Consider the following 12,761-nt stretch of genomic DNA (forward strand, 5'->3'; position numbering starts at 1 on the left):
ATTGATGGGGAACATCTTCTACCATTTTTGCTCATGAGCAAAAAAATGCTCATTGATGGAGATGCTCTAAGCTCTGTTTTTTGAGCTTCTGCTACAGCACAGCAGACCACAACAACTTAAAAGAACAGAGCCTTATATGGATTATGCGAAGTACTTTATTTATTCATTAAACTACTAGTATATGACGTATGGATCATTTTAATTTCTGTAGTATTCATATGGATTATGAAGTATATATGCCTATATTTATATTTGAATGTTGTTTCTAGTCTATCTTATGAATAAGGTTGTAAATGACCGAAGCCGAATTGAGCTGATTTTTGGTATTTTAGAGCTTAAATTAGTAAGAAAAGGTTAATGTACATGATATCTCGAACAAAAACGGGCTTTTTGTTTGAGGCTGACTTGTTAAGAGTATGATTTATTTGAGCTTTTATCACAAATGCAGTTTTTGCATTTAAAGTTTAAGCTTGCACATATGAGCTTCAATTGAGCTTTAAAAATTGATTTCTTTCCATTTTCAATACATTCACATATTATATATCAATATATGAGACATTTTTCCATATCTCATAGCGAAGTTTCTATGCATAGATGTGATGTAATAATTTGTAAATTTTACACATGTATAAAATAATAGAGATTTTTTCGAGCTTGAACGAGTTTTGAGTGAAATGTGAACAAGATGATGGGCTCGATAGATTACTCAATTTAGAGTCTATTCAATTCAGCTTAATTTCAGTTTAGTTCAGCTGCAATTTCTTTCTCTCATAAACAATTCATCTCACTTCTGTTGTTTTCAGTCAACCGAAACATGCCTTTAGTCTTTCAAATTAAATTGAGTTGCTGCTAAGGAAATTAATGTACGAGTAGCATATTGTACTAGTCATATATAACTAAGAGTCACGTAAATTTAATAGGTTAAGTCACGTAAATCCTTGCATATCTTGTTTATTTCAATCATCAATGTTTGATTATATGTTATATCCTCGATTATAGTTAAGCATAAATCAAATACAACACCGCCTAATACATAACATCATACAATTGAGGTTTTAAAAAACAAAAATTGTTTTAAGTGAGACAAATCAATTCCTATTCGTGTTTTCCTAATGCATGGGGTTGGGACAATTTAAATTTGTTTGGATCCAAAATCAACAATTTGAATCGAATAAACAAATTTGTCACCAATATAGGTCCAAAGTCACCAAAGAAGTGATGATAGCGTCAACTCTTTATCTAGAGTAGTGGCCTTATTAGGGAAAAAGCTGTCAAGATCAAATAAATGATGGAGTAGAGACATGTGAGTGTGAGTCGTCTTTTCCAGTTTCCACCTAAATCAACTTTTTGCTAAACTCAACGCACCAAAAAGTAGTGATTATTATGTCTCTTTGGCTGTTTCCCCTTTTTGATTAACTCCTACAGTTTTACTCACGGATCATAAACGGTCCACTCCCATGTAATTGGTACCACTAATTTTATCTCTAATCTCCATTGACAACCTAATGAATACATCACTATCTAATTAAAACATCGTTATGTATCGTAATGTTCCTCAAGGTCATTTTGCACAGTTACAAACACAGGGATTTTACTAACATGTTTATACAACTATACATTATACATCAAAAGTCAAATAACCAACATAGGTAACTACTGACATTTATAGTCGTTCAAATTAAGGGCCTGTTCTCATTAGGGGTGAGCAAAAATTTCGGGTACTCGGAATTGGAATTGGAACCGGTTGGGTACCGGCGGGTCCGGAACCGAAATTGGAACCACCAGTTCCAATTCCGGGTAATAAATTAAGGACCCGGTTATAACCAATTCCAATTCTCAACTTTTTGGAACCGGAACCGGTTGGGTACCCGGTTACCAAATATATGCTAAACTAAATAAATTTTAAATAATAAAAATATGTTAAATGTATCTAATTTGTAAATTAAAAAAGTATATTTAATACTTAACATAAATACAAATAGCTTAATACCCGGTTACCCGGTTTGCTCACCCCTAGTTCTCATACGTTTCAGTTCAGCTCCTAATTTCCTTCTCTTATAAAATCAGATCAGTTCAGCTAAGTTCAGTCAATGAAAACATGCCCTAAATCTAAGTATCTAACAACCAATAACAAATGATTATCAAACAAGGTCAATTATAACTATGTTATTGCTTGTACATACTACGGAGTAAATATAATAACTTTGAAATTAAGTAATTAACTATCAAGTTTTATAATTACTTACTAAAAAAAATTGTACAAGTAATAACAAAAAAGTAGGGAGTATCATGAAATTCTTCTCTTGTCAAAAAGATCTTATAAATTAAGAATACCCCATATTAGATTTGTTGAGGACATGAGGGACAGAGTGAGTTTGAATATGATGGCGGGGGTCATATGCTAATTGATTAGAGAATATACATTTAAACATTTTCTATTACTACAATGATAAATAGGCTGACAAATGGTGGTTATGACATGTTGTGGAATGATATGATGTGACTAAAAAACCACTGTAAATTCTGAATCACGTATAAATACTACTCACATTGACATAAGCACATAGTGTAGAAATTCAGATTAAAAATGGTTCCTCTCGAATTCTCCGTAGCTTAAAGATTGTCTCATTTTATTTAGCATGATCTCAGCCAATCCTCTATCTCAATTACCGTACATACTATTAGAAAAAAAAAACTACCTACTTACTCAATACAACTCTTAGTAAAGTGAAAATAAAAAATGAGACAATCATTAAAGAACAGAGTATGACATCATACTCCATTTCATAATGGTTATGCTTTGAACTATTTACAACCATCAAAGGCTAAAACAAATTTAACAAGAAAACAAATTAAGGCTAAAACTTCAAATTTTAGAATTAACCTTACACTGAATGCCTTAAACAATACTAAATGATCTTCAGAAACCACAAACACCATGATAGTAATTGATGCAACTAAGCACATTAACTCAGAATTTATAGTGGTAAAAAAATAAAATTTTAAAAAAATTCAGAATTTACAGTAAGCATGGAAATGAGTTAGAAACCAATTTCTATTTCATATAGTAATCTGTTGTCGAAATTAATTGAAATAAAGGAAGAATATATGAATATATCTCACCAGTGAACAGTGCTTGGAGATTGTAACTAACCATCTTAAGCTCCATATGCTACATCACCAGCTAGTCAATACAGGAAATCTTTTGTTAATCTAAATGGCTCCACGACAGACAGACAAATAATTCCATCTTGCCTGTGGTCTTGCAATTGACAGCTTTAGTAGTCGTCGATAGAAAAGAAGCTACAACCTAGATTTGGTACCGTTCTTTCCAGGCATTAGTAATGCATCATAATGACCATAACCATGATATAGAACTTGTATCGGGTTGTCTTTGCCATATTCCTGGCCATACTCAGCAATGGGTATCAGTCCGTCATATTTGTCATCACGCATATAAACTGTAATTGGCATCCTGTGATAGATATATAAGGGTTAAAACCCTTAATGCACTGATTTGCAGCAAAGAATGAATATATAATAGAGCAGAAGATTGTAGCAAAGCAACACTCTCCCATCAATTTCACTGGCAGAAGCGAATCACAATTAGAATCATACCTTAACACATGGGAGAGCATAAGCAACTCAGGCTCACCTCCCCATACATGTGGCTTCCTTATTTGTGAAACATAAGTGTCAAAGTCACCTTCAATAAACCTGTTGTCAATACCATCAAGAACTTTCACTTGGCCAGAACCCTAGTTCGTAAACAAAGAATAACAACTTTGAAAATCCAAGGGATTATTATGCAGAACGGCAAGTAAAGAGGGAAAAAAACATAATACAGAACAACAGAAGAATCTCATATGTATTTTTCTTTAACCAACTACTACGTATAATATAATTCTGGCAAGTGTGTGTGTGTGTGTATCTACTGTTACATCAACTTTTTCTCCTGCGACACTTCTAATAGACCTCCACCCAGGGAAAAGTTACTTTTTATTCTTGGTGTTAGAAAGGAGGGAGAGGATACCAATACATTACCCCTGGGTCAACAAAGAAGTTTCTAAGTAGACTTTAAGGTGAAATACGATGCCCATCAGCTACTTGACATTGACAAAGAGGCCTGGACAGTTTAATTGTTTCACTTCATTATGGTGCAAAGCAAAAGAACACATATACTAGTGTACCATTTATGAATATTTCATAAATTTTAAACAATTCCCTAGATTTAATTAAGCACCGATCTACTGACAACTACAGCACAATTAGTCTAATGAAGCTAATAATCAATTACCTAAAGTAAAAAGAAAATGAAGTTGGCTACTAGTAATTTCTTGTATTTTCAGCTCCTTGGGCCCCATTACCCTAGACAATCTACCAGAATGACCAGAAACATAGGAACTACACAAGAGGAACTGCCCCTTACTCTGAGATAATTGGGGATGATAAAGAGTACTTACCACTCAGTTTCTTGTCGCCTTCTAATAAATTCATCTGCAACCTGAAACCATCATGTTATTCACATATGAGCAATTTCATGTTTGATAATGCTACATTGCTACCAGGATATGCTTTTGGCTGAGCTAAAGCAAGATTCTGGTGTCATGTACGAAAATGCATTCTAATTATTAAATCATTTATGATATCTACAGTCATAGCAAGAGAGAGGTTTGCCATGGTAAACTAAACTCAGCTGAGGCAATTTCGTACCTTAGAGATCAAATTGAAAGATAAGATTTTAAAAAATGAAACTACATCATTACAATCACTCGTGGGTGGCAGACATCATTCATAATATAATATGGAGCCTTTTGAGATGTAAAGAATCAACACAAATTTTGATTTTTACCACGAGTACATGTGTCTCTATCAGGAATTGTAGCCTGAGGGTTCAAGGATTTGCAAGAAGTATAATTGGAAATTTGAAATAACAGTCTAGGTGAGGTTCTCTTCAATAACGTAAAATGTTATAAACAGTGATGATTTTTTTTTTTTAGTTTAATCCTGCTAAATAGAAACTAAATACATATACAATTGGTCATGAATCTCCATACACTTCATAGACTGACGTACCATAGTCCGCAACTCGTCAGCTAATTGTTTCTGAAGGCCTTCATTTGGAGCAGGTTTGCCACGCCTTAAACAAGCCCCATGAGCAACGGAACGAAATAAACATCTTCCATCTCCAGGTATTCCTGCACCACAAGCAGTGAAAAATCATGTTGGCCATGCTAAAGAAACTATTCCAGCACAAAGCATAAAAATACTCTCCATGTCTGTTTATGGAGTTCAATTTACAACCTTGACCATTAATTATTACTTTTACATATTCATAAAGATAAACACTTATAAGAATAGATTTTGAAGAAATATCCAATATTGAATTTTTTTTTTTTCCCTTTGAAACTCGATGTATTATTTTAAAATAGAAGCAATAAAATTAGTAAGCTTTGCCAAAATGGGACATATTATAAACAGTGTAGAACAGAGGTTGAACAAAGGAATGATTAGAATGGGAGAGAGGCATGAATCTTCTCCATACACAAACAGCACACAGAATAGTCATTCTCCAACTTGTATCAGCTATCAAATAAAAATTTGAAGAAGACATACATATCTCTTTACAGTCTGCATAAAGCTATCAAACTACTCTCTCCATCCTATAAAATTACAAAAATTTTCATTTATTACTTGCCCCAAAATGCATATGAATAATAATTGTAAATGTGGGTAGACTAAATATTAGCTGCTTCTTTGATATCTTTTATGCCTGCAAAGTTTTACCGACTTCAAGAACCTTTAGGACGTATTAGAGGATCTGGTGTTTGCAATTAAATATGATTGAAACAGTAATAAGTCATCATATACTCTCATACCTATGACAGAAAAATCGGTGTACACTTTCTTTCCATGGGAAACATGGTCAGTTGATGGATTTGTGCATTCCTTTTTGTCTCCTGCATCCTCTGAAGCTTCAGCATGCACTGGATTTGAAGCGGAATAACAAACTAGTAATCCAGAAATCAAACCGACACCACCATATCCCTTTGACCAAGAAAATGGTCCAACTTTTAATTTAAAATCAGACAGCAGTCTTTTTCTTGGCACAAAAATGTTTACAGTAGCATCTTGAGGCCAAGATGAGAAACCAATTGATGTCTCTTGAGAATTTCTAGCATTTGCTGAGCTTTTAGCCGTTAATAAAGGACATGATCCCTTCTTACTGGATACACCAGATTTGCACTGAATCCATTGAAATGCACGGAAGCTACAATTGGAAAACCATAATGACTGTCTGGAGACAAATATTCGAGAATACCTTATTCTAGAGATTCCTTGTTTCAAAATGAGACAGCATGAACTAGATGCAGTGGGGGATCCCATATTATGAACATGACCTCTCATCTGCTTTTGAAAACACCCACTAATAGGAAGCACATTTTTGGTGCAAGTCTTGATAGGAGTGCAAACTACCATCATTCTGAGGCCTTGCAAACACTCCTCAAGTTAACTAATCCAGAGCAACTTTAAGTACTTAACACCAGAAACACCGCATAATGAATGCCACCTGACCATCAGCATAAAGCAGCTAATGAGATGAAAGTGTAACTATTTTTACCCTGAGTACTTAGCTTCTCATTCCACTCTCTCAAAAAAAAAATTGAATTTATAATTTAAGTCAGGTAATAATGACCTAACCAACAACTCAGTAAGCTCCTTCGCATACAAAGTCAGCTAAAGCAAAGCTCAGTTGAGTCAAGCACAACTCAAGCAGTTGAGCTAGAGGCCTAGAGCTAGAGCTCAACTCTAAAGCATGTGGAGTTACTTTATCTTCAGTTACATATCACAACTTGGAGCAGCTTCTATGAGGACGTTGTTAGAATGTACAATCAACATTAGGTTCAGAAAACTAGAGTTTAGAGCTAAAACAACTGAACACTAAACCTAGAAAACAAGCTGAATATACAACAGTTTTCAGCACACAGCTTTTAAAAGGCCGACATGCCGATTGCTCAAAAACATACGTAGTATCCAATATACTACATGGAACTATCACTCAAAGTTGAAGCGGAAAATCAAATCTGAGAAAGAAAATAAGATCACTAATCTGTGAAAGGCAATCATAGCATATCCACTACTCAAGGGAATCCACAAGTTGTGCTCATCTGCTCAAAAATTCTTGCAGCCATTACAAGCAAGGGATAACAGTGAGGAAAATGTAATGAACTAACAATGAGTCGGCTCATAGACTTAATAAGAAATAGGAACAGCAACCAATCACGCTATACAATTGAGTGTCACTCAATGAGGGATAAAGAGAATGTAGCTACGAAAGTAATCTGCAAAGCAGCTTAAAGTTGTTTTCATTTTAGTTGCATTGGCTTAATCAATGTAGTAAAGAACAATTTCAGATATGGAATAAACTTGCTAAATCTACAAGCACTTCATCCTGGCGATGGAAAATTGTAAGTGTCTAATCTAAATCTATAAAAATGACACTTTCCTCAAACAGTGTGAAGCACATATCTATCGCTCTGTATCAATGAGTATGTCATCTATCTTGGTTGAAATGAAGGTGGGTGCTAACCAAAACTGTGTCTAGTCACCAGTACCACCCTTTGTGGCTCTCTTTACAACAACAAAAGAATATGAGTATATGACTAATGCCATTTATCATATCTATAGTGTCACAATGTTCCATTTTCCATGTTTACATAAATTTTCGAACTTCTCAAGTTTACTTAGAGCAAGTTTAGCCCCAAGTCTTAAGACTTGGGGTGACATCATCATTTTGGGTCTTAAGACCTATGTCTAAGATTTTCCCCATTTTTCTTCTAAAATCTTAGCCAAGTCTCAAGTTGAGTCTTGAAATTTCAAGACTCAACTTAAGACTTGAGTGGGACCCACCTTATTATTATTTTTTTTATCTTTTTTTTTTTTTTTTTACATTTTCCTACATATAATTACTCATTGCAACAGTTAGTTGAATTCAACGGCTATTTTTTTAATTTTCATCCAAAACCAATTCTCACATTTTCCACCTCCACCACTTTTACAGCACACCCAAAGCCACCATTTCTACATCAAGCACTACAGTTCATACATGGCGGAACCTAGCCAAAACTTTGACTTGAATTCCTTAATGAATTTGATGCAAAATTCTCAATTTCAAAATCTAGTTTCTCAACAAAACCAAAATCAGAATTATGAAATTTTCGCTGTTCAAAATTTAGCCAACTTTTTCAATGTTTCATCTCAACCCCAATCATCTCCAAGCATGACTCTTAATAGTGTGAGTTCCAATTCTTCACCCCAAATGTCTGATTTTGAAATATAACATATACATTAGTATTATTTAGCTTTGTTCATTAATATACATTAGTATTATTTAGCTTTGTTCATTAATATTGTTATTTATATAGTATAAAGAGAATAAAAAAAATGTCATATATTTGAGTCTTAGTGAGTCTTAGGGCTAAAGTGATAAATTTAAACAAATCTTAGTGAGTCTTAACAAGAATTTGATGACATCATTTTCAGTGGGGACCACCAAAAATGATGTCATATCCAAGTCTTAAGACTTGGGGCTAAACTTGCTCTTAGGCCCTGTTAGACAATTAGCTTTTACCTGTATTGACCAGTTGTTAGTTGTTTGCATCAGCTGTTTTGACTATCTGATTGTAATCAGCTCTGTTGATGTAAAAGTGTTTGGTAAATAACTGTTTTAAAGCATAAACAACCAAAAAGCTAAAAGCTCTTGCAAAAACCTCATACTCCTCATATGAGTTTTTTTATGGAGAACCAAACACTCCAAAGAGCTTTTTCAAATGGCCAAACATCTCCCTTTGCTCCAAAAAGCTAATAACCAAAGACCCCTTAAACTTATAAACACTTTTATAATATGGAAAAACTACATAATTTGTACAAGACTAATTACAAAGGTTTCAAAAGGTCAAAAAAAAACCCTTGATTAGAATCGAATGTAAGTTTTAAGATCAATATACTGCCTCTGTTTCATAATATTTGCAACGATTAGACATTTTCCCACTCTACTTTATGTCAAATCGTTGCAAATAATATGTAAAGGAGATAGTTAAATGATAAGACAATACGAAATCAATTCAATTGAACAAACCAAATAAGCAATCTAAAAACTAAAATGGCTAAATTGATAATTATAGATGCAATCAAGTTGACGTTAAGAACAAGATAAATAACGCTAAATTATTAAAAATTGAAATTGAATCTTACAGAGCAGATAAAATTCAAATTAAACCTGAATTCCGCTACATTGGAGTCGTCAAATTGAATGAAATTGTAAGTTTTGATTTTTAATTTGGAGATTAAGCCATGAAAGTTCTAGAGAGTAATGTAAGAATAGCGTAAATGTAGCACGGGAAATAAAGAAATGGGAGAAAGGGAGGCAAAGAATACCTGGGTATCTTTGCAGAAAGAAGAAGATTTCAGAGGTAGCTTGATGAGGTCATCAATGGCGGATTGCTGAACAAGTAATTGATTGTTGAATGTGTCGCGCGAATGAAGGTGATTATTGGAGAAGGTGCGAGAGGTTTGGATGGTTTTTGATGTTATCAACACACCATTCAATTCAACTATTCACCGCCTTTACTAAACGGTGGAATAGACCGTTAGGACTTGCGATGAAATGGTTTTTTTTTTTTTTTTTTTTGGGCCTTTTTTTTATGGTCTACCTCCTAAATTTGAAAGAACTGTTTAATGCCCTTATGGTTTATTTCAAGTTATGTCTTGTTTAATTCGCATTACTCTCTCTATGTTTTTTAAATGTTACAGTTTGATCGGCACATAGTATAATTTTTTTTTTTTTTGGTGTTTAGAGAGCCACAAGGGCGGGGGGTGAGAATCGATCACAAGATCTCTTAGAATCGGGAGGAAAACTCTAATCACTTGAGTTATCCCTTACTCTCAGTATTAAAAAAAATTGTAAAGAAAAGATAGTAGGATTAATAGTTTATTGAAAAGTAATGAATGTGAGAGAAATGATATAATAATAATAAAAAAAAAGTAGTAGTGGATTTGGGTGGGGATCATAAGAGGAGAGAGATATAATAGTTTAATGTAGCTTTTTGCTAAAATAGGAAGTGTAACACTTATTAAAACACGACCGGATTTGGTAAGTGTAACACTTAAAAAATATAGAGGGAGTATATTTGCTTACTAGATTAATGCACGATTTGATCAAATAAAATATTCTAAGTTTATTTATTTTTTCATATCAAAATTAAATACAAAAATATTTCTAAAACAAATAAAACATCAAATATTAAAATAAATAAATAAAGCTCATAGAAAAATTGAATGATGAAAGAGTATTCAAGGAAGACAAAATTAAATTCCTTTCAAAAAAAAAAAAACACAAAATTTTCAAATTTGATACTAATAATAATGTAATAGACCAGAATTTTAATAAAAATGTAAAAACAAATTACAAAACGGTGACATCATTTATAGTTTTGAAGGGAAAATTTATAATGACAACATGATATGTGTCTAGTTTAAAAATAGAAATATATCAATTGGAATCTTGCTAGATTCGTAATAATGTGTATTTTATTAATATGTAATTTTCATAATTTTTTCATTACGAAATTAAAGATATTTGCACATAAAACATGTTTTATTTGAAATTATTTTTTCTGATCTGGTCTTATCTAAATTTATTTTTTCTGAAATAAGTAAAAATAAGGGGAAATAAGCAAGGTCATATCTAGAGTAAAGTGCCTTTTAAAGTGTTAACAAGTTGGTTATCTCTTTACCTAGAATACCCTGTCTACCTATCTGTAGTTCTTTTTGTTTTTCCTTTGCTATTGTCAAAAAAAAAAAAAAAAAAACCGCCAACTCTTTAGCGATTTGACATTTTTTTTTTGTGCAAACAAAAATTTGTGCATGTAATTGTGGGTGTTATTTCACTCCACAACTAAATTCAATTAGCAGTTAACTACAAAATCGTAGGGGAAATAATAATTTAGATGCTGAATTGGATGGTATATGGGGGATTTTTTGTAAGAGTGTAATTTGGGAATTTTTGCATTTGAAATGTTTTTTTATGAAAATCACTCTTTTATTGAGCCGTATTAATTGTTTGATTAGTTTAAAAAGCTAATTTGAATGTTTGGGTAAAAAAATATCTTATTGAAAGTGTTTTTTGGGCTTAAAATACTCATTATAGGAGCTTTTTGAAATTAGCTATTTAGCTAGCCTTTTGAAATTAGCTATTTAGCTATTAAATACACTAAAGCAACTAATAACTAACAACTATTTACCAAATGTTTTTACACAATCAGCTATTTACAACTAGCTAGTAAAACTACCTAATATAACCATTTAGTCAAACCAGATTAATACAACCAACTATATCAATCAGCTACCAGCTTATAATTACCAAATGGAGCCTTATAATTTCCTTTTAGAGTAATTGCTAATACTAGGTTAGACAAGGGTATAATAGGCTTGAAATATACAAGGATACCAATACAGTGTGGAGTTGTGGACGACCTTTAAAAAGGAATACACCATGGAAAAGTAAAATATATATTACTCCCTTAGTCTCTTTATTAGAATCTCATTTCTAACAATGGCAACGGATCGGATTCGGGTCGGATGTGGCTAAATCCGAATCCGATCCGTTTAGTAAACGGACCCTGGACTCGGATCCGAATCCAAGTCCGAATTCGAAAAATCCGAGTCCGAATCCGATCCGACTCTTAATTTTCGGATCCAAATCCGGTCCGTTTATTCGGACCTCCGAAATGATCCGAATATTTTTTATTTTTTTATTTTTTGTAATGTCATATACCTATAATTGCTTGTATTGTCATACCAATTAAAATATAAACATAACATATTTAAATTATAAACTAAGTTACATAACAAAATTTTGCTACAAAACAAGCAAATAATTATCCTAAGTTATAGAGCATATGCTTATACTTTTGGATTCGGACTCGGATCGGACTCCGTCGGACTTTGCGTAGGGTCCAAGTCCGATCCACCTCCTATTCGGATTCAGATCTATTTTATCGGATTCGGATTCGGGCTAATATTAAACGGATTCGAATCGGATTATTTCCTTCGGATCGGATCGGATTCGAATCGAACTCGGATTAAATTGCCATCCCTAAGAAAGAAGATTCTAATAAAGAGACGGAGGGACTGTTATATATTAATAAATATACAATGAGACGAATCTAACAAGATCTCAAAATCAGGCCCGACTAAGGACCTATGCAAACAGGCCCTTAGCACAGGGCTCGGAGGGCCCAAAATTTTGGAGTCCAAGCTTTAAGTTTAAAAAAAAAGAAAAAAAGAAAAAGTCAGCAATACTCTTCACGTGAATGAATACAGCCAGCTGTTCCTCACTTCCTCCATTTACTCCCCACTTGTCTAGATTCTTCATCTCCTTCCTTGGTAATTAGCTCCATCAAAATAGCCCCAACTTCCCAAAATTTCTGAAATTTTCTTTAATTTCCTTTCTTTGATTCTTTGAATCCTTCCTATTTTGTCATTTAATTTTATTGTTTTACCCCCAAATTTTTAATTTTCAAAATTTGACATTTTGGTTTCAAAAAAATTACAACGGGTATGAAGAATTTTTCCTCAAATCTCGAATTGCTTTCAATGGAGATATTAATTTCGTGTATTTCACAATTAAACCCCTTAATTTTCGTTTATCAAACGGTAAATTTTTTTACCCCTTATAAATTCCATTTCAATCTTCAATC

At 33.0% G+C, this 12,761-nt stretch overlaps 1 protein-coding gene across 1 annotated transcript; it reads right to left on the minus strand.

Annotated features, from left to right (window-relative positions):
- Positions 1-2,977: 2,977 nt before the first annotated feature.
- LOC145630972 (OVARIAN TUMOR DOMAIN-containing deubiquitinating enzyme 4-like) lies at positions 2,978-9,577 on the minus strand. The gene is made up of 6 exons (XM_081683087.1): positions 9,439-9,577; positions 5,880-6,571; positions 5,077-5,198; positions 4,464-4,504; positions 3,619-3,717; positions 2,978-3,475 (listed from the first exon to the last, which is right to left on the minus strand). The coding sequence occupies exons 2-6, from the start codon at positions 6,481-6,483 to the stop codon at positions 3,304-3,306; spliced, it is 1,038 nt and encodes a 345-aa protein (XP_081539213.1). The 5' UTR covers positions 6,484-6,571; positions 9,439-9,577; the 3' UTR covers positions 2,978-3,303.
- Positions 9,578-12,761: the final 3,184 nt, after the last annotated feature.

This window comes from Chenopodium album, chromosome 5, assembly GCF_948465745.1.
Source record: "Chenopodium album chromosome 5, dcCheAlbu1.1, whole genome shotgun sequence".
NCBI classification, from domain to species: Eukaryota; Viridiplantae; Streptophyta; class Magnoliopsida; order Caryophyllales; family Amaranthaceae; genus Chenopodium; species Chenopodium album.